The sequence below is a fragment of the Macaca fascicularis genome, chromosome 14 (assembly GCF_037993035.2).
Source record: "Macaca fascicularis isolate 582-1 chromosome 14, T2T-MFA8v1.1".
In the NCBI taxonomy this organism is placed as follows: domain Eukaryota; kingdom Metazoa; phylum Chordata; class Mammalia; order Primates; family Cercopithecidae; genus Macaca; species Macaca fascicularis.
The window spans coordinates 124,192,526-124,219,506 of record NC_088388.1 but is presented as its reverse complement, the minus strand read 5'-3'; the positions used below and the strand labels follow the sequence as shown (position 1 = coordinate 124,219,506).

The 26,981-nt window shown below is 37.0% G+C and overlaps 1 protein-coding gene and 1 pseudogene across 10 annotated transcripts in view; both read right to left on the bottom strand.

Moving 5' to 3' along the window:
- CHEK1 (checkpoint kinase 1) overlaps positions 1–26,981 on the bottom strand; it is a 102,717-nt gene that overhangs the window by 64,392 nt on the left and 11,344 nt on the right. For 5 of the 10 annotated variants that reach the window (XM_045369998.2, XM_015435909.3, XM_074015549.1 and 2 more), the window contains 6 exons: positions 25,803–25,898; positions 21,235–21,343; positions 20,868–21,045; positions 20,494–20,625; positions 11,200–11,301; positions 9,309–9,828 (listed from right to left, as the gene is read on the bottom strand). In XM_045369998.2, the coding sequence (XP_045225933.1) occupies positions 9,733–9,828; positions 11,200–11,301; positions 20,494–20,625; positions 20,868–21,045; positions 21,235–21,343; positions 25,803–25,898 (713 nt within the window). In that variant the 3' untranslated portion in view covers positions 9,309–9,732. Of the gene's footprint in view, positions 1–7,961; positions 9,829–11,199; positions 11,302–20,493; positions 20,626–20,867; positions 21,046–21,234; positions 21,344–25,802; positions 25,899–26,981 lie in introns of those variants that run through there. The other 5 variants (XM_005580081.5, XM_005580080.5, XM_074015548.1 and 2 more) reach the window with 2 other exon arrangements.
- On the bottom strand, positions 15,212–15,354 carry LOC123568983 (U2 spliceosomal RNA; annotated as a pseudogene).

The following is a 26,981-nucleotide window of genomic DNA, read 5'->3' as shown; positions in this document are numbered from 1 at the left end:
TGGCTAAAATAAAAAATAGTGACAACACTGATGAGGATGTGAAGAAACTGCATTACTCATATATTGGTGGTGAGAATATAAAATGGCACAGCCATTCTGGAAATGAGTGGCAGTTTTTTCAAAAACTAAACCCATGACTACCATATAATTGAGTAGTGCCACTCCAGTACATTTATCCCAGAGAAATAAAGACTATATTCACACAAAAGTCTGTAGGTATCTGTAGCAGCTTTAGTCACAATAGCAAAAAAGTAGATATAACAAAGATGTCCTTCAACAAGTGAATGGTTAAATAATACCATTGATACCACATAGCAATAAAAAGGAATGAATCTGATACAGGCTAACAACCTGGATGAATCTCCAGAGAATTATGTTGAGTGAAAAAAGCCAGTTCCAAAAGGTACAATACTGTGTGATTTTATTTATGTAACTGCTGTGGTCTGAATGCTCATATTCCCTTCCCCACAAATTAATATACTGAAACCTAATTCCCAATGTGATAGTATTGCGAGGTGGGGACTTTGGGAAGTGATTACGTTACGGGGCAGGACTTTCCTGAATGGAATTAGTGCCCTTAAAAAAAAAGGGCCTAGTTGCCGGGCAGGGTGGCTCAAGCCTGTAATCCCAGCACTTTGGGAGGCCAAGATGGGGGGATCACGAGGTCAGGAGATCGAGACCATCCTGGCTAACCCGGTGAGACCCCGTCTCTACTAAAAAATACAAAAAAACTAGCCGGGTGAGGTGGCAGGCACCTGTAGTCCCAGCTACTCGGGAGGCTGAGGCAGGAGAATGGCGTAAACCCGGGAGGCGGAGCTTGCAGTGAGCTGAGATCCGGCCACTGCACTCCAGCCTGGGCAAGAGAGCGAGACTCCATCTCAAAAAGAAAAAAAAAGGCCCTAAAAAGCTGCCTTGCCCCTTCCACTATGTGGGGACATGGTAAAAAGGTGACATCTATGAGGAAGAGGGCCTCACCAGACATGGAATCTGCTGGCACCTTGGACTTCCCAGACTCCAGAATTGTTAGAAATAGATGTTCGTTGTTTATAAGCCACACAGTTTACAATGTTTTTGTTCTAGAAGCCTAAACAGGCTAAGATACCATTTTTATAATGACAAAATTATAGGAACAGAGAAAAGATTAGTAGTTGCCAGGAAGTGGGAGGAAAGTGACTGTGGCTATAAAAGGTATCATGAGGAATTCTGGTGGTTATGGAAATGTCCTATCTTGACCTTATCAATGCCAATATCCTGGTTATATTATTTTATTGGATATCAGTGGGGAAAACTGAGTAAAAGGTGCATAGGATGTCTCAGTATTAACTCTTATAACTATACGCAAATCTACTATGTCTTCAAAGACATGTATGTACATATATTTACACAGAAACACATATATATTATCAAAATAGACAACAATCGTATATAAATTATAAAAGTGTAAAGATCTTTGTCAGAAAGGACAAGAGACTGACCTCAGACTATAATTAGTATGCGTATTGTAATATCTAGAGTAACCCTCCAAAAAAAAAAAAACAAAAGCATATAGATTCCAAACTAGTAGAGGAGGATAAATAAAATGATTTTTAAAAAATACTAAGCAAGGTTGGGCACAGTGGCTCATGCCTGTAATCCCGGCACTTTAGGAGGTCAAGGTGGGCAGATAACTTGAGGCCAAGAGTTTGAGACCAGCCTGGACAACATGGTGAAACCCTGTCTCTACTAAAAATACAAAAATTAGCCAGACATAATGGCACACACCTATAATCCCACCTACTGGGGAGGCTGAGGCACAAGAATCACTTACACCTGGGAGGCAGAGGTGGCAGGGAGCTGAGATGGCACCACTGCACTCTAGCCTGGGTGACAGAGTGAGGCCCTGTCTCAAAAATAAAATACTAAGCAAGACAAAAAATTTTTTAAGAAGGCAAGAAAATAGTAGAAAAGAATGCAAATCCAGTGGAACCAAAGTAAGATGATAGAAATAAATCCAAATATATCAGTAATTACAGTGAAAGCAAATGGAATAAATGGTCCATTGAAAACCAAATACTGTCAGATTGGATTTTAAAAATAATTAAGAGGGACATTTTACACATGACTTAGAAAGGTATAAGTAAAAAGACAAAAAGTTATGCCAGGCCAGGTGCGGTGGTTCATGCCTGTAATACCAGCACTTTGGAGGCCGAGGTGGGTGCATCACCTGAGGTCAGGAGTTTGAGACCAGCCTGACCAACATGGAGAAACCCCATCTCTACTAAAAATACAAAAAGTAGCCGGGCGTAGTGGCGCATGCCTGTAATCCCAGTTACTCGGGAGGCTGAAGCAGGAGAATCGCTTGAACCCAGGAGGCGGAGGTTGCAGTGAGTCAAGATCATGCCATTGCACTCCAGTCTGGTCAACAAGAGTGAAACTCCATCTCAAAAAAGTTATGCCACACAAACTTTTTCTTTTTTTGGTTAATAAATCCTTCATGGAAATCATATAAATATTAGCCAAAAGAAATCAAGTGGGGCTAGATTAATACCAGATAAAGAATAAGGCAAAAGTATTATTATATCTATAAAGAAGTTACTTCTAAATAAATAAATGGTTTAATTCACTAAGAAGATATGACAAGTATGCATCAGTATATAACCTAAGGAAATAGTCCCAAAATGTATAAAGCAAAATTAACAGAACCTAGCCAGGCATGGTGACGTACACCTGTAGTCCCAGCTAGTTGGGAGACTGAGGCAGGACAATCACTTGAGCCTAGGAGTTTGAGTCTAGCCTAGGCAATATAGCGAGACCCTGTCTCTTAAAAAAAAATAAGAGGACCACAAGTAAAAATACATAAATCCAAATTACAGTAAATTTGAACATGCTTCTCTAGTAATTCATTGAATAAGCAGTAAGGATATATAAGATCTGAATATGATTAACTCAGTTGATTACATGGAGATATATAGAAGCCTGTACCGAACAATTGTAGAAACTATCACCATCAAGCAATTCTACTCCTAGGTACATACCCAAGAAAACTGAAAATGTGTGGACACACACCAAGTTGTAAAAGAATGTGCACAGCAGCCTTATTCACAATAACCAAGAAGTAAAAAGAACTCAAATGTCCAAATAATGAACAGAATGTACAGTACACACACACACGAAAATTATTCAGCCATAAGGAGTCCTGATACATGCTACAACATGGAGAATCTTGAAACCATTAAGTGAAAGAAGGCACACATGTATTATACAATTCTATTTATATGAAATGTCTGGAATAAGCAAATCCATAGAGACAAAAAGTAGGTTAGTATTTTCCAGAGACTGGAGGAAGAAAAAGTGGGGAGTGACTGCTAGTGAGTAGTGGAGGTTCTTTCTGAAGTGATGAAATTGTTTTAGAATTTGAGAGTGGTGATGGCTGCATAACTTTATGAACATACTAAAAACCACAGAAGTGCACGTTAAAGGGGGTACAACACTTTAAAAAGTGAATTTTAAGGTATGTGAATATCTCAATAAAAACAATTTTTTAATAAAAACAGGCCTGGAAAATCAGAAACATAATTCTAAATAATTTCTGGATCAAAAAATAAATCATATGAAGACCTGAGAACTACAATGTAAAAATACAGAAAAAAGTCATAACAATACAGAAATAAATTGAGCTGGATAACAAAAATAGTACACATAAAAATTTGTGGCATGAAGAAAAATGGTACTTAGGAAATTTATAAAATGCCTATATACAAGATATAATTAACACAGGACTAGTATCTCGAATGTATTTATAGGATATGTAGAAGATAGAAGAAAGACCTGAAACTATCATAGCAATCAAACCCACAAATCTAGATTCAGGAAAATCATAGAGTAAACCAGCTGGATTCTTCAACCAATAAGCTGCAAGAGAAAAAAAAGAAGGGAATAAAGAAGGAACTTATAGACTAAAAGCAACTTAAAAGACAACGATCGATTATTATTATTAAACTTTATTTGGATCTGATTCAATACAAAGTATAAAAAATAATTAAAACATTTGAACACTTGATTGGATATCAATGAAGAACAGTGAAAAAATAATGATCTTTTCAATAACCAGTGTTAAACTGGATAGCCATATGAAAGAAAAAAATGAAACCTAATCTCTACCTCACATTCTACACAAAAGCCAATTTCAGATGAATTATAGACCTAAACGAGCCAAAAAATAGGCCAGGCAGGCATTGTGGCTCACAACTGTAATCCCAGCATTCTGGGAGGCCAAGGCAAGAGAATCGCTTGAGCCCAGGCATTTGAAACCAGCCTGGGCAACACAGTGCAATCTGGTCTCTTCAAAAAATAAAAAATCTGCTGGGCATGGTGGTGCATGGCTATAGTCCCAGCTCAGAAGGCTGAGGTGGAAGGATCACTTGGGCCAGGGAGGCCGAGACTGCAGTGAGCTGTGATTGTGCCACTGCACTCCAGCTTTGGAGATACAACAGGACTCTGTCTTAAAAAAACAAACAAAAAAAGCAAAAGCCATAAAGCTTTTAAGAAGATTCATGATTACATGCAAGAAAATCTTCATGAGTTGGAGTAGTGAATGACTCCTTTAATACAAAATATAGAACACTAGACAGAGGAAAGGTCTACATAGGACATTAAAATTACAAATGTCCATGAAGAAAGGAACAATAAGCCACAGAATGGGAGAGTATATATATTCAACATATGTAAATTAACAAAGGACTAGTATGCTGAACATATGAAGAACTGAAATTATTAAGAAAAAGTAAAGGCAATTAGAACAATAAGCAAAAGACTAGAACAGGCATGTCATAAAATGCTCAACCTCATTTAAACTTAGGAATAAGCAAATTAACACCACACATATATCATTACACAGCAACAACTTGTTAAAACTAGACCAGACTGGGCAACATGGTGAGACCCTGTCTCTACAAAAAATACAAAAATTAGCCAGGTGTGGTGGCACGTGCCTGTAGTCCCAGGTACTTGGGAGGCTGAGGCAGGAGGACTGCTTGAGCCTGGGAGGCTAAGGCTGCAGTGAGTCATGTTTGTACCACTGCTCTCCAGCCTGGACAACAAAGTGAGGCCCTGTCCCAAAGGAAAAAAAAAAAAACACAATAAAAACAAAAACAACAACTTATACTGACCACACCAACTGTAGGTGAACATTTGGAATACTAGAAACACATTCTGTAGCTATGAACATTCTTATACTTTAGATCATTCCAAACTGTTTTTCCAGTAACTGTACACTTTTCTCCTATGGAAACACTAATTGGTACAATCACTTTAGAAAATAGTTTGCCATTATTCTATCCTAATACCCAGCTATTCCTCTTCTGGATATATACCTTAGACTCTAGGACCTAGCGAAACAAAATGAACATGTACAAGAATGTTCTTAGAAGAATTTTATAATAGCATCAAACTGTACACAATCCAAATATCAATCAGCGGCAGAACAGTTAGTGGGATGTTCATAAATACCATCCTATATAAAAATTAAAATGAATGAATTCAATATGCACAAAAGCATGGCTATAAAGAAAAATCAACACATGAAAAATACAGCAAAAATCATATAAAGTTCATTAATAAAAACTTTATCTGTTTAAAATACATAAACTAAATGATATTATTTGCATAAATAGCTGAGAAAACTCTAAAAAACACCAAGGAAAGGATTATCACCAAAGTCTATTTTGTGATTATTTCTGGGAGAAGGAAGTGAGCTGTGGCTGGGAGACTGCATACAGAAGTTTTTAAGGGTCTATAAATGATCTTTCTACAATTGAGTTGTGGTTAAGTGAATGTTAACTTTACAACTGCACATTAAACTGTTCATATTTTAGGTACTTTTATATAATTATGCCTAACAACCACACACACTGTACACACTACACACACACACACACACACAAACAAGCATAGGTTGATTTTTCTATCAAAATTTGAACTGTTATCTTCAGGTAGTAAATTCTACCCATTTTTATTTTTAATAATAGGAGTAAATACCTTCCCACAACAATATAATGAACATTACAGGAAAATTAAGGCAACTTATATTTACAGAATGCCTTTCTGTGTAAAACAGGACACTATACTCTTCGTACACATTAAAGCATTAAAGATTAACTCTAAAAGGTACTTGTTATCAGTCTCTTTACTGAGGCAATTGCCAGTGTTCAGATAAATGTCAGAGCTAATCCAAATCTGAAACTTGAAATTTTCCCACCATTCTATACAAATTCCCCATGCAAACAGTTTACTATCCATCTATTCATCTTCCCCTTACAATATTCTGTGGCATCTTCCTCATGGGATGGTCAATTAATTTATTCATTTATTCAACATTCAATCATTCAGTCAACAAATATTTCTCTAGTACCTATTATATTCCAGGTTCTGTTTTTATATAAGTTATACAAGGATGAAAAGGAATAGCAAAATCTAAGCTTACATTTTGGTTGGGGAGGCAGGCAATTAATAATTTCAGACAGTGATCAATTCTATGAAGAAAATAGAATAAAGTGACAATGACTCAGTTGTAGAAACACTGGGGCTGAGATGTGAACGCTCAGTCAGCCGTGCAAACTACTGAAATGGGTTCCATGCACAGGGACCACTAAGCATCAAGGCCCTGGAGGGAAATGTGCCTTAGCAGACAGAAGGCAGGCAACTCTACCTCGAATCCTATGTGCAAAAAGGACAGAGGGCGAATTATGGAGGGCCAGGTTAAGTCATAGCAGAAAGTTTAGATTCTAGCCTAGATGCAATAAGAAGCTATTTTAAGTTTTTAAGAAAAAGAGGGCCACAGGAAAATTTATATTAAAAAAAAATTTTAGGGGTTATATAAAGAAAAGATTCCTTCAGAAGAAGGGAGTTGGCAATGGCAAAAGTGAAAGGGTAAAGACTAGTTTTTATCACAGAAATCCAGGGAGGAGATTAAGGAGATTAAACAGGAGTGGCCAACAATGAAAACAGACATAGACAGCTTCCAGATATATGCTGAGGATAGATCAGATCAACTGAGTGCTGATTTCTTTGTTGAACAGCTATTTAATCTATACTGTAATATTATCAGGCACATTTCTAGGTGCTGGGTATACGGAACTGAATAGGAAGGGAAGGGTCCCTGATCTCAAGGAGTTTATATATTAGGAGCTTATATATTACATATTCCAATGGGAGAAGCAGAAATTTAATAAACAAAAATATCCTATGTCAGGTAAGAAGTATTATGGGCCGGGCGCGGTGGCTCAAGCCTGTAATCCCAGCACTTTGGGAGGCCGAGACGGGCGGATCACGAGGTCAGGAGATCGAGACCATCCTGGCTAACACGGTGAAACCCCGTCTCTACTAAAAAAAAAAAAAAAAGTACAAAAAACTAGCCGGGCGAGGTGGCGGGCGCCTGTAGTCCCAGCTACTCGGGAGGCTGAGCCAGGAGAATGGCGTAAACCCGGGAGGCGGAGCTTGCAGTGAGCAGAGATCCGGCCACCGCACTCCAGCCTGGGTGACAGAGCGAGACTCCGTCTCAAAAAAAAAAAAAAAAAAAAAAAAAAAAAAAAAAAAAAAAGAAGTATTATGATGAAAAACTAAAGGAAAAGGAGAGACAGAGGAGGTTGTTATTTTAGATAAGTCAGGGAAAGACTTTGCAGAGGAAGTGACATTTAAGCAGATACCTAAAGTGAAGCACAAGCCACACAAATATTTGGAAGTAAAGTACTATAGGTACAGGGAACTGCAAGTGAAAAGACCCTAAGGAAGGAATGTGCTTATTTTCTTGTGAGAAGAGCAAAGCCAATGTGGCTAGAGCAGAATGAACAAGGAGTGGAGTGGCACATGAAGCCAAAATAGTGGCCAGGAGACAGATCACATAAAGCTGTATAGCTTATACACCGCAACAGATCACACAAAGCCGTATAGCTTATACACTGAGACAGATCACACAAAGCCGTATAGCTTATACACCGAGTTTTGAATTTTATTTTAAGTGTGATAAAAAGCCATGTGAATTGAGAACAGGACAAGGGATATCTGATTGACATTTTAAAAGGACCATTCTGCTTTTCTGGAATATAAACTGCTGAGGGATAAGTAATATAAACAGAGCGATGACAGTGCCTTCAACTGGAGTGGTACTAGCAGAGGTGTGAAGTGGGACATATTTTGAATGTATTTGTTAAATTGAATAGATTCTGCTGGATTGAATGTAGAAAATGGGGGGAAAAAATGAAGGATGACCTAGGGTTTTGGTTTAAGGAACTGAGGAGCTGAAGTAACATTTCTGAGAAGGAGAAAACTACGAGAGGAACAGGTTGGAGAACAGGAATCAAAAACTGTTTTTGGTCATGAGATGCCTACTAGACATTCAAGTGGAAATGTAAAGTAAGTAAAAGGCTAGAGTTCACAGAAGAGGTTCAAGTCAGTGACTTGAACTGTTTTTGAAAGATACTGACTCAGATAATTCTCAAGAACAAAACTTCTCCCATATTTGAGAATTTATACTGACTCAATTCTTAGGCATACCCTAAATAGTTCAAATAAATAAAACAGGTTCAAATTTATTCCTCCTATGGGTATACTCCAGTAACACAATTTGCCAGTATAGATTAATATGTGATAAACTCTAATCATAACATTCTACATGTTCTTGGCTTCAGATTAAAATAACTGATTAAGTTTATAATGTTTTATAATTTTAAAAATGTTTATTCATCCAAGCTGGAGTGCAGTGGTGCAATCATAGCTCACTACAGCCTCAAATTTCTAGGCTCATGTGATCCTCCTCTCTCAACCTCCTAAGTAGCTGGGACTACAGGCATGGGCCAAGGCTTCAACCTAATATACTCCAAAGTTAATACAGATTTTATTAGAAAAACAAAGTTTTTGTAAGTCTAATAGGTAAAGGAACAAAGAATCAGAACTATTTTTCTTACAGCTTCCTTACTCTTCCCTTCCCTCTTTTATTCTTTATCACCTAAAAGCTTGGTCACTAGTAAGTTCAGAAGGTTAGCTAAAATATGGCTATGAAAGTAGAAAATACAGAAAAATATTTAAGATGTTCAACAATAATTTTTAGAGTAAGGTTAAACACTAGAGTTTATGCTCAACTTCTCCTTGAAAGGCCGAGTATTTATTTTACTAACTACACTGGAAATAATGCCTACTTGCAATTTTAATTAATCATTATAATTCAAAAACAGGTTTATATAACTGGCCAGGCCCTTTTGAAAATATAAGTACAAATCTTGGGGATATGTTTTGAAGCTGGCTTCGCTTCACAGACTGATAAATCTGTCCAAAAGTCACAAGAATTATGTCTTTATTGGTTCATCTTATAATTAAATCAACATGGAAGAAATATGTACTTTTTGGATTAAACAAAATGTTTTGATAAAAATGGGATATGTGTGTACAAAAGCTGGAAAACTCATGTCCCCTGAAACTTGGTTTCCACAAGATGAGTTTCAAATTCAGATACTAAACACACATGAATAATCAAATGAATTCTATTCATCCTTTCCCCAAAGTTGCGCTTACAATTAAGATATAGGTATTATTTGTATGCAGAACAAACAAAATAAATTGGAAGATGTTTGGCTAAAGAGGGAAGTGAACACTCAGGAACTACTGTTTGCAGTTTGCAGAATAGGATAATCTTCTCTAGGAAGAATAATGTCAACATAGCAGCACTATATTCACCAGGATTCCCCAGAGCCAATGGTCCCATCATGTGGCAGGAAGCCAAACCTTCTGGCTGCTCACAATATCAATCAGCTTCCCTTTAATCTTCAGGAAGTGTCTCTTGAACTCCAATCCATCACCCTATATTAGAAATAATATTAAAAAATAATGTCAAAACAAAAACAAAAACAAGATTATGCCCTAAAATCAATCTCTTTTTAGTGGTAACAAGAGACAAACATCCTTAGATATGTCTAGCTACAATTTTCTTTTAGGCCTGTTTAGGAAGAACAAATATCCTGGCAGAGAAAATTGTTACACAAATAATTCTGATGTGGTTTCATGCCCATCACTGTTCCTACTGCACTGAGCTCAGACAGCAGATAAAGGTGGCATCCTATCTGTTTCAGGTGTTGGTATATCTGGACCTAAGTCATTACAATCCATAGGCAGTGAGGGTTTGGAAACTAACGATAAGCTATACAACTAAACTGAAGTCTTGTTGTCATAACACTATTGAACAAAACCAGCAGCTTTAGTTATGAGAAGAATTTCATTATACTATGACCTTAATTTAATTCCATAGCAAGCATCTGAAAAACAGTATTGCAGCAAATCTCTAATACAAAGAGTACTGCAGCAAATGCTCCAACATAGCAGCTACTCCTCAAACCCTCTTTAGAGTCACACACAATCTCTCAGAAAATAGAGAAAAATGTTATTTTGGTTTTATATATCAAGGGCTGTAAAACTATAATCTTAGAATCAATAATTTCTAAAGAAATCATCAGAAATATGAACAAAAATCTATGCATAAAATATCAATCACAGAATTATTGTAACAGGTAAAGGTTCATTAAATTATAATGAAATATTTGCAACAAATCATAATCTTTATTAAAAGACAAATTAAGAAAAATATTAAAATGCTTCAAAATATTAATGGTGATCACTGAAAATTTAGAATTATTTTTATTTTCTCATTTTTTGCTTGTCTACATTTTTCACAAAAGCAGAAACTTTTTTTGAAACAGAGTCTCACATTGTCACCCAGGCTGGAGTGCAATGGCACTATTTCAGCTCACTGCAACCTCTGCCTCCTGGGTTCAAGTGATTCTCCTGCCTCAGCCTCCTGAGTAGCTGGGATTACAGGAGCCTGCCACCATGCCCAGCTAATTTTTTGGTTTTTATTGTAAAGATGGGGTTTCACTATGTTGGGCAGGCTGGTCTCAAACTCCTGACCTCGAGATCTGCCCGCCTTGGACTCCCAAAGTGCTGGGATTACAGGCGTGAGCCACCACGTCCAACAAAACCTTTTATAACAAGGAAAACGTCATTTGAAAAAAACAATGTTTGGGAAAAACAGATAACAAAAACACATGCTATAATACTAAATGAAAAAAGCAAGTAACCTTCTATTTACAAATGTCACATATATACAAACATGATGCCATTAAAAAAATTCACATAGAAATATTTCCACAGAAAAAATACAATAAAACATAAAAATACCTTAGAAAGCCGGAAGTCAACCAATATTTTCTCATCCATTTCTAACAAATTCACTTTGAAAATGAGTTTATTATTTCTCCTATCAGTTGTTGATACAGTAACCTAAGACAACAAAGATAAGGTTAAGCCACATGGGTGAGTAGATAATAAACTAGTAAACCCACCATGAAGAACAGAATGGAAGTTCCTAAAAAAAACTACAAATAAAACTACCTATATGTTCCAGCAATCCCACTAATGAGATGTCATCCAAAGGAAAGGAAATTATATGGAAGAGACATTTGCATCCCTACAGCATTATTCACAATAGCCAAGATATGGAATCAACCTAGATATCCAACAAGAGATGAGAGTAGGCCAGGCACTGTGGTTCATACCTATAATCCAGCACTTTGGGAGGTCAAAGCAGGAGGATTGCTTGAGCCCAGGAGTTCAAGACCAAGCTGGACAACATATCAATACCTCATCTCTACTAAAATTTCCAAAAAATTAGCAGGCATGGTGGTGCATGCCTGTAGGACCAGCTACTCAGCGGGGCTGAGGCAGAAGGGTCACTTGAGCCCAGGAGGTTGAAGCTGCAGTGAGCTATGATTGTGCCAGTGTGCTCCAGCATGGTTGACAGAGTAAGACCCTGTCTCAAAAAAACAAAACAAAAAGCCAAGCAAACAAATGAGGATAATATGATAAATATATACACAATGAAATACTACTCAGCCATATAAAGGAATGAAATCCTGTCATTTGCAGCAACATGGGTAGAAATGGAGGACATTATGTTAAGTGAAATAAGCCAGGAACAGAAAATTAAACATCGCATGTTTTCACTCATATGTAGAAACAAAAAAACAGTTAATTTCATAGAAGTAGAAAGCAGAACAGAGGATACTAGAGTCTAGGAAGGGGAGAGGGGAGGGAAAGATAGAGATTCATGAAATAATACAAAATTACAGCTAGATAGGAGTAAGTTCTAGACCACTGTAGGATAACTATCCTTAACAATAATAGAGTTTCAAACAGCTAGAAGGATACCGAACATTCCCATCACAAAGAAATGACCAATGTTTGAGATTATTAATACGCTAGTTATCCTGATCTGATCACTATACATTATATGAATCAAAACATCACTATATACCTCATGAATATGTATAATTGTATCAATTAAAAAAAACTTGCTGGCTACCTCCATAACAGGAGTAATATTAAGTATGCTGATAATCTCACTCATTCCAGAGCCTCTCTTCTCCCAGTGGGTATGTATGTCCCCAACCCAATCCATCAACAGGGGTGCAGCTCCTAGGGACTGAGTGTATATGAACTCATAGCAACAAAACTTACTGTACTGTACCAATATACCACTGAAAGAAGAAACAATCAAAGATGAAAATAAAATGGGAGGAAAAACAAGATTATTAAAACGTTAGAAAGAAAAAGGCCTGACTTGTGGCTGAAAAGCTAGAGCAGCAATTAGAAGACGGCAAAGGTCTTGAGAGGCCTTGCAACTTCCACTTTCAGTCTTTTAGAACGTTCCTGTGGCATATAAAGACGCTCAGCCTAGCTGAATGATGCGGAAAGAAAGGCTCAGCTAACAGCCAGTGCCAAGACTCCAAACATGGGAGTAAGGATGTTTTAGACCACCAGCCACAGTAAAGACATCAAATGACTATAGCTGGATGAATAAGCCCGATCAAGATCAGTAGATCTGCCTGAAAAACACAGCCCAAATTAAAAAAGTATTTGTAATAATTCTTACTTCAAGAAACTATGAAAACACACAACTATACCATGACTGTGCAGCACTGAAATAACATACTATGTTCTGGGAAAATTAACACAAGATATTCAACTCAACACATCTGAATTAAGCTCTTAAACTTCAAAGACAAAAAAAAAAAAAACTTCAAAGAACTGAGAGTGAGTGAATCAAGGAGTGAGGTCAATGAAAATGGCAGAGAAAAGAACTCCAGAAGTCCATTACTCCACAAAAGCAATTTTAAAAACCTGCCAAAACCTGTCAGAATCAACTTTTTCAGAACATTGTAAACTAACTAAAAGCTTGCAGCAACTTATTCAAAACAAGTGAAACTCAGTAAGAACAGTGAGCTTTCTGGTATTGTAACTTACCCTGTTCCCATCCCCTGCTCCTCACTCAGTAGCAGCCTTGAAAATAACGGTCCATATTTCAGGTATAAGTCCAGGTAGGAGCAGAATAAACCTCATTTACAAACTATCTTAAACCGATCTGACCCTCTAAAATGACCTGATCAAAAGGCTTGTCCTGGCCAGGTGCAGTGGCTCATGCCTGTAATCCCAACACGTGGGGAGGCCGAGGCAGGTGGATCACCTGAGGTCAGCAGTTCGAGAACAGCCTGACCAACATGGTGAAACCCTGTCTCTACTAAAAATACAAAAATTAGCAGGGTGTGGTGGCAGGTGCCTTTAATCCCAGCTACTTGGGAGGCTGAGGCAGGAGAATCGCTTAAACCTGGGAGGCAGAGGTTGCAGTGAACTGAGATCACACCATTGCACTCCAGACTGGGAAACAGAGCGAGACTCCATCTCAAGAAAAAAAGGCTTGTCTTTATTTCGACTTTGTAACTGTAACTCACCTTGCGCTAAAGCTGCTCCTGGGTAGCATTTGTGGAAAACACTTACAGGAAAATGCTTTAGTCTCTATTGCCTGAAGCAATGATAGCAACTGGGGCAAAGACTACCCAAGACGTTTGGAAGAAGAGGTTAGGGAGTGAGATGTTTCTGAGCAATAGGACTCTGAAAAGGTCCAACATATTCCTGGGAATGTAAAAAGACACACCCATGACCAGGGCAGTCCACGTGCTTAGGGAAGAGCTGAGAAGACCCCGAAGCTCTACATGTGCCCTAACTTTGCATTTTGCACAGGCAGATAGTGAAGGCTGAAGCAACGTTGTAAACTTCTCGGTTGAGTATTGCAGGTGTGCCCCAACACAAATACAGAACCCCTCTGCAGAATTTTTTGTTTTTGTTACACAGAATTTAAGGAAATCTCTGTCCAATCATTAGCTGACCACTACAACTAATGGGACAGAAACTGCACAGTCATGCATGACAAACAATACCAACTTTAAAAAATTATATCAGAAAAATCACTAGGGCCGGGTGTGGTGGCTCCCACCTGTAATCCCAGCACTTTGGAGGCTGAGGCGGGTGGCACCTGAGGTCAGGAGTTCAAGACCAGCCTGGCCAACATGATGAAACCCCACCTCTAATAAAAATACAAACAATTAGCCGGGCATGGTGGTAGGCACCTGTAATCCCAGCTACTTGGAAGGCTGAGGCAGGAGACTCGCTTGAACCCACGAGGTGGAGGTTGCAGTGAGCCGAGATCACACCATTGCACTCCAGCCTGGGCAACAAGAGTGAAGCTCCATCTCAAAAAAAAAAAAAAAAAAAAAAAAAACGAAAAAGAAAAAGAAAAAAATCACTAAAAAAAACAACTACATCAAGCAGTAACAAACACTGGCAAGAGGGGAAACTCTGACTTCTGGAGTTGCCACATATTGCCATGATATGTCCAGTTTTCAACAAAAAATTACAAAGCATGTAAGGAAACAAAGTATGGCCCATATAAAGGAAAAACAGCAACCAAAACTGTCCCTAAGGAACATAAAGAAAGAATAAAGAAAAGTGAACAGAGTCTAAGAACTGTGGTACGACAAGTATCCCAACAATACACATAATGAGTCCAAGAGGGAGAGGAGAGTTAGGTACAAAAAAAAATCTGAAGAAATAACGGCCAAAAACTTCCCAAGTGTGATTAAAAACATTAATTTACATATCCGAGAAGCTCAATGAACTCCAAATAGAATGAACAAAGAAATTCACACCAAGATACATCATAGTCAAACTGTGGTCAACAGAGAAACACAAAAGCAGCAAGAGAGCAGCAATGTCTCACATAAAAGGGATCCTCAGTAAGATTAACAGCTGATTTCTCATCAGAAACCACAAAGGCTAGAAGGCAGTAGTGGCATAATCAAAGTGCTAAAAGACAAAAGTTATTAAGAATTCTATATCCAGCAAAACTACCTGTCCAAAAAGTGGAAGATAAATTAAGGCACTTTAAACTGATAGGAATAGATACTACATTTGATCTTAGCCAAAAGGCTGAGAAGCAATTTTTTTTTTGAGACAGTCTTGCTCTGTCACCCAGGCTGGACAGCAGTCGTGCAATCAGATTACGGCTCACTGCAGCCTTGATCTCCCATGGCTCAGGCTATCCTCCCACCTAAAGCCTCCCCAGTAGCTGGGGTTACAGGCGCACACCACAACGCCCTACTAATTTTTAAATTATTTTCAGTAGAGATGGGGGTTTCACCCTGTTGGTCAGGCTGGTCTCAAACTCCTGGCCTCAAGTGATCTGCCCCGCCTCAGCCTCCTAAAGTGCTGTAATTATAGGTGTGAGCCATCACACCTGGCTAAGGTACTTTAGATTGAAAGACACAAATAGGCTAAAAGGAAAAGGAAAAAAAAAAAAAAAACAGAGCATGGAAACAATAACCAAAAGAGAGCTGGTAGCTGGGTATGGTGGTATATGCCTGCAGTCCCACCTACTTGCGAGGCCAAGGCAGGAGGGTCACTTGAGCCCAGGAGTTTGAGGCTCCATTGCACTATGATCGTACTGCAAGTAGCCACTACACTCTAGCCTAGGCAACATAGTGAGACTCTATCTAAAAAAAGGAAAATACACAAGATAGCTAGTGAGCTGATATAGATATACTAACATTAGACAAAATAAACAGACTGATGAAAACTGTCAATTTAGCTGGGCATGGTGGTGCACACCTATAGTATTCACTACTCAGGAGGATCACTTGAGCCCAGAAGGTCAAATCCAGCCTGGTAAACACAGAGAGACTGCATCTCTACAAAAACATTTTTTAAAAGTTAGCTGGTTATGGTAGTGCACACCTGTAGTCCCAGCTACTTAAGAGGCTGAGGTGAGAGGATCACTTGGGCACAAGAGGTCAAGGTATTAATATATTATATTAATAAAAGGGAAAAAATCCACATGATTATCTCAATAGATGGAGAAAACATTTGACAAAATCCAATACTCTTTCATCATAAAAACAAAAACCCCACAGCTAACATCATACTTAATGCTGAAAGACTCAAAACTTATTCCTAAGATCAAGAACAAGACAAAGATGTCCACTCTATTTCTGTTCGATATAATGTTGGGAGTCCTAGCCAAGGCAACTAAACAAAAAGAACTAAAACGCATCTAGGTTTAAAAAAAAAAAAAGTAAAACAATCTCCTGTATCTCTATTGATAAACAATGTAATCTTTTTTTTTTTTTTTTTTTTTTTTTGAGATGGAGTCTCACATTTATCGTCTGGGCTGGAGTGCAGTGGTACAATCTCGGCTCGCTGCAACCTCTGCCTCCCAGGTTCAAGCGATTCTCCTGCCTCAGCCTCCCGAGTAGCTGGGATTACCAGCACCTGCCACCACACCCAGCTAATTTTTTGTATTTTTAGTAGAGATGGGCTTTCACTGTGTTGGCCAGGCTGGTCTCAAATGCTTGACCTCGTGATCCACCTGCATTGGCCTCTCAAAGTGCTGGGAATACAGGCGTAAGCCATCACGCCCGGCCAAATAATGTAATCTTAATATATAAAAAAACCTAAAGAATTGGTCAAAAAAACTACTGGAGTTAATGAATTCAGCAAATTTTCAGGATACAAGATCAATACACAAAATTCATTTGCATATATGCTATCAATGAACAATTTGAAAATAAAATTTAAAAATTCCATTTACATCAGCATCAGGATTTAAAAAAAAAAAAAGAATAAACAGGATTACATTTAACCTAGGAAGTGCGAGACTTGAACATTGAAAACTACTAAATATTCTTAAAAGAAATTAAAGACCATAAAAAAATGGAAAAAAAGGCCCCATGTTATTGGATTGGAAGAGTTAGTATTACAAGTTTAGCATCCTTAATCTAAAATCTGAAATTCAAAATATTCCAAACTCCAAAACTTTTCGGGTGCTGGCATGATGCCACAAATTGAAAATTTCATACCTGATAAGTTTGCTTTCTGATAGTTCAATGTACAAACTTTGTTTCATGCACAAAATTATTTAAAACATTGTATAAAATTACCTTCAGGTTATCTGTATAAGGTATATATGAACCACAAATAAAATTATTCATGTTTCAACTTAAGTCTCATCTGTAAGTTATCTCAATATGTATATGCAAATATTCCAAAATCCAAACAAATGTAAATCCACAAAACTTTTAGTCCCAAGCACCTCGAATAAGGAATACTCAATCTGTACTAAAATGGAAATATTCCCCGGGTTAATCTACAGATTCAACGTAATCTCTTTTAAAATTCCAAATTTTTTTCTTGCAGAAATAAGATAATCCTAAAAGACAGAAAAACAAGGGGCCACAAATAACCAAAATACCTTGAAAAAAAGAACAAACTTGGACAACTCATACTTTCTAATGTCAAAACTCACTACAAAGCTACAGTAATCAAAATAGTGTGGTAGTGGCATAGCATAGACATATAGATCCATGAAATAAAGAATTAAGTCCATGGGGGAAGAAAAAGAAAAGAAAAAAAAAAAAAGAATTGAGAGTCCAGAAATAAACCCATACATCTATGACTGATTTGTTTTCAGCAAAGGTGCCAAGATCATCTCATAGGAAAAGATGTCTTCAACAAATGGTGCTGGAAAAACTGAATATTCACATACAAACATTTGCATTTGGACCCTACCTCATACTATATACAAATATTAACTCAAAATGGACAAAGACCTAAACATAAGAGCTAAACTTTAAGACTGTAGTCCCAGCTACTCAGGAGGCTGGGACTCCTAAAAGAAAGCATAAAGTATAAATCTTTACAATTTTATATTAGGCAACAGTTTCTTAAATTTGGCACTAAAAGCATAGGGAACAAAAGAGAAATTATAGATCCACTGGAATTCATCAAAATCTAAAACTTGTGTACATCAAACAACACTAACAAGAAAACGAAAAGAATGGGAGATTTCTCCCACAGAATGGGGTATTTGCAAATCAGGTATCCGACAAGGTTCTAGTGTCCAGAATGTACAAAGAACTCTAACAACTCAACAATAAAAACAATCCAGTTAAAATATGGACAAAAGATCCAGATACTGTTATAAAGAAATGGCCAATAAGCATGTAAGAATATGCTCAAGATCATTAGTCTTTAGAGAAAGGAAAATCAAAAGCAAAATGAGATAATATTTCATACAAACTAGGATAGCTATAGCAAAAAGGGGAGGCAATAAGTGTTGGCAAGGATGTAGAGAAATTGGAACTCTCTTACATTACTGATGGAAATGTAAAATGGTACAGATGCTTTGGAAAAATCATTTCGCAGTTTCTCAAAAAGTTAAATGAAGAGTTACCATATGCTCCAGCAATTCTACTCCTCCATATATATCTAAGAAATTAAAAACATATGGTCACACAAAAACTGGTACAAGATTGTTCACAGCAGTATTATTCATAAAGACCAAAAAGTAGAAACAACCCAAATGTCCATCAATGGATGAATGGATAAACAAAATGCAGTACATACACACAATGGAATATTATTCAGTCATAAAAAGGAATAAAGTACTGATAAATGCTATGAACCTTGAAAACATTATGCTAAATGAAAGCAGACAGACCCAAAGGACTACATGTTATATGATTCCATTTGTATAGAATGTCCAAAGAGGCAATCCCTGAAGACAGGAAGTAGATTCGAAGTTGCTCGGGAATGGAGGAAGAAAGGCATAAGGAGTGACTGCTAGGTGGTACAGAGGTTTTGTTTTTTTTCCCCTGTGGTGATGCAACGTTCTGGAATTAGGGGTGATGGTTGCATAACCTTGTGAATATACTAAAAAGCACTGCATTTTACATTTTTAAATGGTTAAAGTGATGATTCTTACGTTAAGAAAATTTTATCTCTGAGTCGACCTGAGAAAAAGTGAATCACCTATGTGAGTAAGAAGACTATCAGGCTGACCTCAGATTTCTACACAGTAACAGTTCCCCCTAACTTTTAATTTTGAAAAATCTACAGAAAAACTGAAAGAAGAATACAATAAATAACCATATACTCTTCATTGGCCTTATCTACTAGATATGTGGGTGTTTATTTGCCTTTATGTAATTGTTTGCCCTTTATTTTTTTTTTATTTTAAGCTGAAAGAAGATATCACTTCACTTCAACTTTGCTTCCACATGTTTCTCCTTGGAACAAGGGCATTCTGCTACAAACCACAGTATGATCACACCCAAGAAATCTGATGCTGATACAAAAACATTACCTAATATACAGTCCATATTCAAATTTCCCCAATTGTTCCAATAATGTCCGTGGTAGTTTTTTAAATTTTTTCCAAATATATGATCTAGTGAAAGACCATGCACTGCACTTAGCTATCAGGCCTCTTTAGTCTCCTTCAATATAAAACAGCTCCCTATTTGTTTTTCATTGACATTAACATTTTTTTGAAAAGCCTTAAACACAGTTTAGAATACCAATGTTATAACTATGTTCTAATAATATAAACAATAAAAATTGATGGGTGCAATCAAGGGAGATGCAAGAAAGTGTGGGATTGCTAATGTGTTCGTCTTTCATGGTAGGCAGTCAACCATTATTGTCTACAGTTTAAGTATATACAGTTTTTAAGAAAATAATGATTCCAGCTCCCTAACATTTTTAATAACAATTAAAAGGTCTTTTAAGAAATATTATTTTAGGCCAGGCACAGTGGCTAAAAATAAAAAAAAAAATAAACAAAACTTAAAAAAATATATTATTTCTTAAGGTAGACAACATTTAGTTTCTTTTTCAAATTAACTAATTACTTTGTATTTTTATGTTTGTTTGGTTTTTTTGAGACAGAGTCTCACTCTGTCACCCAGGCGGGAGTACACTGGCAGGATCTCGGCTCACTGCAACTTTCGTCTTCCAGGTTCAAGCAATTCACCTGCCTCAGTCTCCCGAGAAGCTGGTATTACAGGCATGCACCACTATGCTGGCTAAGTTTTGTATTTTTAGTAGAGACAGGGTTTCACCATGTTGGCCAGGCTGGTCTCAAACTCCTGACCTCAGGTGATCCGCCCACCCTGGCCTCCCAAAGAGCTGGGATTACAGGTGTGAGCCACCGCCTGTATTTAAAAAATATACTAATGATAGCTTTTACTCAAATATTTCAATTTTTCTTCAGGAAAAGGTATAATGAAAATCAATGAAACACACCTGATTCATACAACTCTTCTTCCATTGATAGCCCAACTTCTCACAAGTCTCTTTCAGGCATTGATAAGATTTGTCTGCATCCAATTTGGTAAAGAATCGTGTCATTCTTTTGACCAACCGCTGCCAGGGGTTCTACATGTCAAACAGAAGACAACTGAATAAATCCATTATGACTAAAGACAGTAATATCATAGCTATTTAGTATGACTTAAAATTCTTTTGCATGAAGGCCTCCCTCTTCTCTTTCTTCCTTGACAAAAAAATACAGGTGATTTAAAAGTTATATATCTAAGACTTACACATTAAAAAAGGACTTTAAGACAATAAAAAATAAAGAGCTGCCATTATTTATTAAAAAAATGAAATTCCCTCACCTGTGAGGATCCTGGGGTTCCAAGTAACTGACTATTCAGAAGCATATGATCAGGACATGTGGGCTGGGAAAAGCTGATCCCTTGTACCAATTTATCAATGTATGAGGGACTGGTATCCCATAAGGAAAGACCTGTGCGTGGTTCTGGCTGAGAACTGGAGTACTTCACATTTTCTTCACTAAGGCATTAAGACAGAAGGAAACATACATAAAATAAAATCTATCAGGCCTTTCTTATATCACACAAAAGTTCTCATGCTTACAGTATTATGTTCATTAATGTCGAATATTATGAAAAAACACATACATGTATTATTCTTCATTGGGGATACTACAATCAAAAACTACTTAATCTTTATCAGTCTTACCTAGAAGCACTGTTTACTGGAGAGAAGTCCAAATTGGATTGAATGTGCTTAGAGAATCCACTGGGAGACTCTGACACACCACCTGAAGTGACTCGGGGCCTTTTTGCCCCTAAAAAAGAAAACAAATACAAATGCTTTCAAGTCTTCTACGCAAATATGTTTTTAAATTAACTCAACTGGCAACTTGAAGAAGTAAAACTACGTCTAAATCTATTTATTTAACACAAAATTTTTATAAGATATAAAACAAAGCCTTCCTATATGATTTTATAACAAATGTGGCCAACTTATAAAATTACTAAGACTCATTTGTCCAATTAGGTATTTTACAATACCTAAGTATGACCTGTAGGCATGTTCAAAGTGTGGAGTATGCGCAGACCACAATCTTTTTTTTTTTGAGATGGAGTCTTGCTCTGTTGCCCAGGCTGGAGTGCAATGGAGTGATCTCGGCTCACTGCAAGCTCCATCTCCCAGGTTCATATCATTCTCCTGCCTCAGCCTCCTGAGTAGCTGGGACTACAGGCGCCCGCCACCATACCCAGCTTTTTTTTTTTTTTTGTATTTTTAGGAGAGATGGGGTTTCACTGTGTTAGCCAGGATGGTCTTGATCTCCTGACCTCGTGATCCACGCGCCTCAGCCTCCCAAAGTACTGGGATTACAGGTGTGAGCCACCGTGCCTGGCCCAGGTCACAATCTTAATGGCATCTTTTGTGGGTAACAGAACAATGTTCTATGAAGACGACAGACCTGGCTAAAGGACTAGAACTTTTTAAAATAAAAAATAATTAATGACAATAGCAATAAACATTATGAATCTGTTCTAGCCAAAATTCTTTGATTCCCTGGAAAAGCTTTACAAAGAAGAATATTATATGGAAAATGACACCACTGTAAATTTATGGTTACAATCCCTAGCCAAACTTCAATATTGCCAGATAATTCTGTTTCTCTAGTTTCTTTTCCTTTTCTCCACGAGGATCTTTTCAAAACTACACTTTTCTGTAATTCCCAAGACTACCATCCAGTACCTACACTACCACCTTCCATTTCAGAGAGAAAGCCATTAGACAGAAACTACATCAACTTATCCCTATCAAATCGAAGTTACTTGTATTACTATACATCGTTTCATCCCTTCCATTCTCCTATCGAATGTTCATCTCTCTACTTGTGCTTTGGAGTCTATACCCTTCTACCTCCTCAGGGATCTTGATCCTGTTACTTATTCCCTTTCTCTTAGACTGTCAGCCTCTTCCTCTCTACAGGATCTATACCCAAACCACTTAAACAGGCTTAAGTTTCTTTTTTTTTAAAACATGCTTAAGGTTTTTTTTTAAAACCTGCTTTTTATTTATTACTCCATCCATTCAAATATTTTATTAGGTCTACTCTGTGCCAGGCATTATTCTAGGTATTAGGTATTCAGCAGTGAGCAAAATAGAAAAAAATCCTTGATCTCTTAAATCCTACATTCTACTGAGGAGAGACAAAATAACGTAAAATAAATTCAAATAAAGTTAAAAATAAGCTAAATGATGATAAGTACAATGGAGGAAAATAAAATGAAGAAATGTGTTGGATTGCATATGTCCACAAGATAGTGAAAATTTTAAAAATTTAAGAAATGTGTTAGAGGGAAGGGGATATCATTTTAAATAGCATGGCCAGGAAAGGCTTATTGGAAAGATGACATTGAAGTCAATATCCAAAGAAAGTGAGAGAATAAGACATGCAAATAAGTCCTGTTGGAAAAAGCATTTCCAGGCATAGGGAAGAGTCGTTACAAAAACAGTGAGGTAGAAGTATGCCTGGAGCACTTGGAGAACAATGAGAAGACTGATATAGCTATGATCAAGGGGGAGCAAAGCAGAATTGAGGTCAGAGAAGTAATGTAAGGGACAAAACTGTGTAAGAACTCACAGGTCATCAACTGACTTTAGCTTACACTCTGGGTGAGAACTAAAGCATTGGAGGTTTTGGGTAGAACGGTGACATATTCTAATTTATTTTTAAATCAGAACACTCTGGAAAGATATCATAGTAGTTTGGAATGACAGGGTTGCCGTGGAGGTGAAAAAAGGTAATCAGATTCTAGAATTTTAGAGGTTAACAGAATTACCTGGTGGACTGGATGTGAAGTAAAAGAGAATGAGAAAAACGAAGGATGATTCCAAGGTTTCTGATCTGCATAACAAGAATAATGCAGTTGCCATTAACCAACAAGGGAAAGACTTTGAAAAGGAATGGATTTGAAAAGAAAAGATCAGTAACTCAGTTTGGAATTCATCAAGTTTGAGATGCCTCTTAACATTCAAGTGAAAGTTCAGAAGGCAGTTAAGACATGTAAGTTTGGAATTTAGAGGAAAGGTCTAGGTTGATATAAATGTGATGACTATCAACATACAGTTTTATTTAGAGCCATGAAACCAAGTAATATTACTAACGGAGTGAGTGTGGAGAAGAAAACAAAGGAGATCCATAGATTCAGCCCTACAGAACTCCAATAGTAGGAGGCTGAGTAGATGAAAGAAAACCATCAAAAGAGACTGAAAAGGAGTGACCAGTGAGAAAGACGAAAATCAGAAGAGTGTAATGCCTGGAAGCCAAACGAAGAAAGTGTTAAAGGACGAGGGCATGATCAACTGTATAAAATACTGATGAGATAAAACAAGAGGTCTGAGAACTGACTACAGTAGTCCCCACTTATCCACAGAGGGATATGTTCAAGTGGATGCCTGAAAGTACAAATGGTACCAAACCCTATATATGTTCTTTCAATCTAATAACCAAAACAGCTACAAGCAGGTAGCACATGGAACGTAAATATACTGGAAAAAGTGAAGATTTTTGGGTATTTTTCTCCTGCTGCAAACCATTGTGCAGGTACAAGTGTGGAGTACGTAGAAAACTACTAGATTAAACCCAGAAACTACTTACTGGGTTTTACCCACTAAATATGATGAAGAGAGAAAAGGACAAGGAAATTGAAGATGATGAATGCAAAGCAGTCATTTATAATGACTAACCTAAAGATTTAAGACAGGTAAAGATGAAATCAAGGACCTAGAGAGGGAGCAGGTAAGAGACTGAAGAGACAGAATTAATTAATTGCAAGTCCAGATAGAGTCAAAGGACTGTTTAAGTCAGAATATTAAGGGAGGAAGTCACAAAAATTATACTGGTGATCAGTGCAGAGCATTCAAAGACAACATCACTACAGGAGAGAAGGTCAAGTAACAGTGAAGTCAGGATATTAGGAGGATCATCCAAATAAATATTTAAATCACCAAGAATCATGACGAAAATTACATCAAGGGTCATTATGGAGACTATGATAGTATGGCAGAAATTTTAATTGGGGGTTCAAAAGTTAGAGGGGAGAGACATACAGGAAGATGGGAGAAAGTAACAATGAAAAATAAGGAGGACACTTGTGCCATATCCAGATCAAAGGACATGAGGGTATGGGAAAGAAAATACCTACCACTTCAGAGGAAGCAGTGTCCTCAGGGGAGAATTGGACTTTAAGTTAGAACAACGAGAAAGAAACAGGCAGAGAGGTATTAAAGAAGAATGAATTTTTAAACATTAACTCTTTTCTTTCCATGAGGACAGAGTTAAATATTAATTCTTCTTTAATAACTCTCTGAATGTTTCTCATTCATAATCTCTAGTCATTGTCCTCTCTCCTCCCATTCACAGCCTAACAGTCCTATCAATACTAGTTCTTAAATTTCTTTGGGATCATCTCATCTCTCCAATACCACTGCCCTAACCTACTCCAAGCCACCATCTTACCACAACTAGACAACTAGCAGAAAAACTACGGTACCCTGAATCTTTCCCTATTCATAAAAAACAATGGAGGTGGGGGGGAAGGTCATCAGAGAGATATTTTTAAACCAAAGATATGACTATGTCATATTCTTGCTTAAAATCTCCCAAAGGTCTCCCCAGTGGTCTTAAGTTAAAGCCCCAAATCCTTAACATGGCTTACAAGGTCTTCTTCCACAAACGGGCCACTAGTGACCTCTCTGTCCTCATCTCACACCTCTCTTCCTCTCCCACTTCCCTGTTCACTCATTCACTCAACAAATATTTAATGAGTGCCTATGGTGCACCATATACTGTGCTAAGCACTGACGATGCAATGATGAACACAGCAGACATGGCTCGTGCCATACTGATCTTTCAAGTTTCTCAAATGCATCAGACTTTCAAAAACCTAAGAGTTTTCAAATACTGCTTCCCCTGTTCAGAATCAAATCTGCCACTTACTTTGCCTGGCTAGCTTCCCTTTAATCTTCAAATCTTAGATTTAATGTAATTTCTTCAGGAAGAAGTCTTCCCTGTCCCTTAGACTTGGTCAAACACTTAGCTATAGTTCCCTGACTTTCCCTTTTATAATTATTAATAAAATTATTTTTATATTTTTTTCCTAGTAGACATTATAATCTCCATGAGGACAGAGATCATAGCCATCATGTGTTGTTGATTTGTGATAATGACTTTGCAATTACCTTTTCTTCCACAGAAAAACAAACATGTAGTTTAAGGATATTACCTTTCTTGAGGGGTTTGTTGTACCATCTATCTTTTTTGATGTCTGGAATGGTAATTCTTGCTGATGGATTCTCAACTAGGATTTTATGCAGCAGAGCTAAAAACAAACATTAAGACAACATTCATGAAAGCGTCACGGAGATTCGAGAAGCCTATGGCTTGCGGTAAGAAACACATTTTCTGTTGGCCTACTCATGTCTAAATATTATTTCTGGGGAAGAGAAAGAATTAAAGCTACTAAATTATTGCTTTAATTTCATGCGGTTTTTCTCTGCTGCTGTCTATATCTTGGAATAGTCTTCCCTTGATCTGATTCTCAAATGTTTGCAACTGAGAACAAGAGCCAGGTGGAAATGTTTCTCCTCATGTGACAAGATTAACAAAAAGATACAGAAACCCCCTTATATCCGTTTTCAATACTGAATTTCATTACTTCAATGTCATGTTCTCACGTGACCCCCTTATTCAGTTTTATAATGAACATTTACTTACCAATAACTTTTAAAGAGACAGTAATCTAACCATCCTAAGGTATCTTGATTTTCTTGAGAAAAAATTCATATATCTCCCTACATCAAAATTATTTCCTAATGGACCAAAGATTTAAATGTAAAAATGAAGCCATAAAACCATTAAATGAAAAAATAGGGAACTTTTAAATAGTAGAGGTAGAAGACCTTTCCAAAGACATTATAGTCAGGGACCACAAAGGACAAGATAATAGATTTGAATGTCAATATAGCAAAACAAAATGAAAATAAATGATAAACTGTGAAAAGTATTTGTAACAAGTGCAAAGGTCAATATGTTACAAAAAAAAAAACAAAACTTCAAACTGGTAAGAAAAATATGCTTGACAAAAATGAGCAAAATAGACAAAAAACTAACATATAAATAAAGTGTATACAACTTCATTAGTATTAAATTTAAAATAAAAATAAAAGACTATCATTTAAAGGCCTGTTAGTTTTTTGTTTTTTTTTTTTAATGTAAATTGATGAGACTGTGATGAAATGGTTTGAACTTTCAGGAAGCAATTTGACAAAATAAGCCATAATAATAAAAACTACATCTTTGATGCTGCAATTTTGCTTCTGGGGATTTCAATGAACAATTTAAGGGTATGCGTCATGATTAAGTTACACAGATACTTATATCTCTTTCGTATCTGTGAAAATTT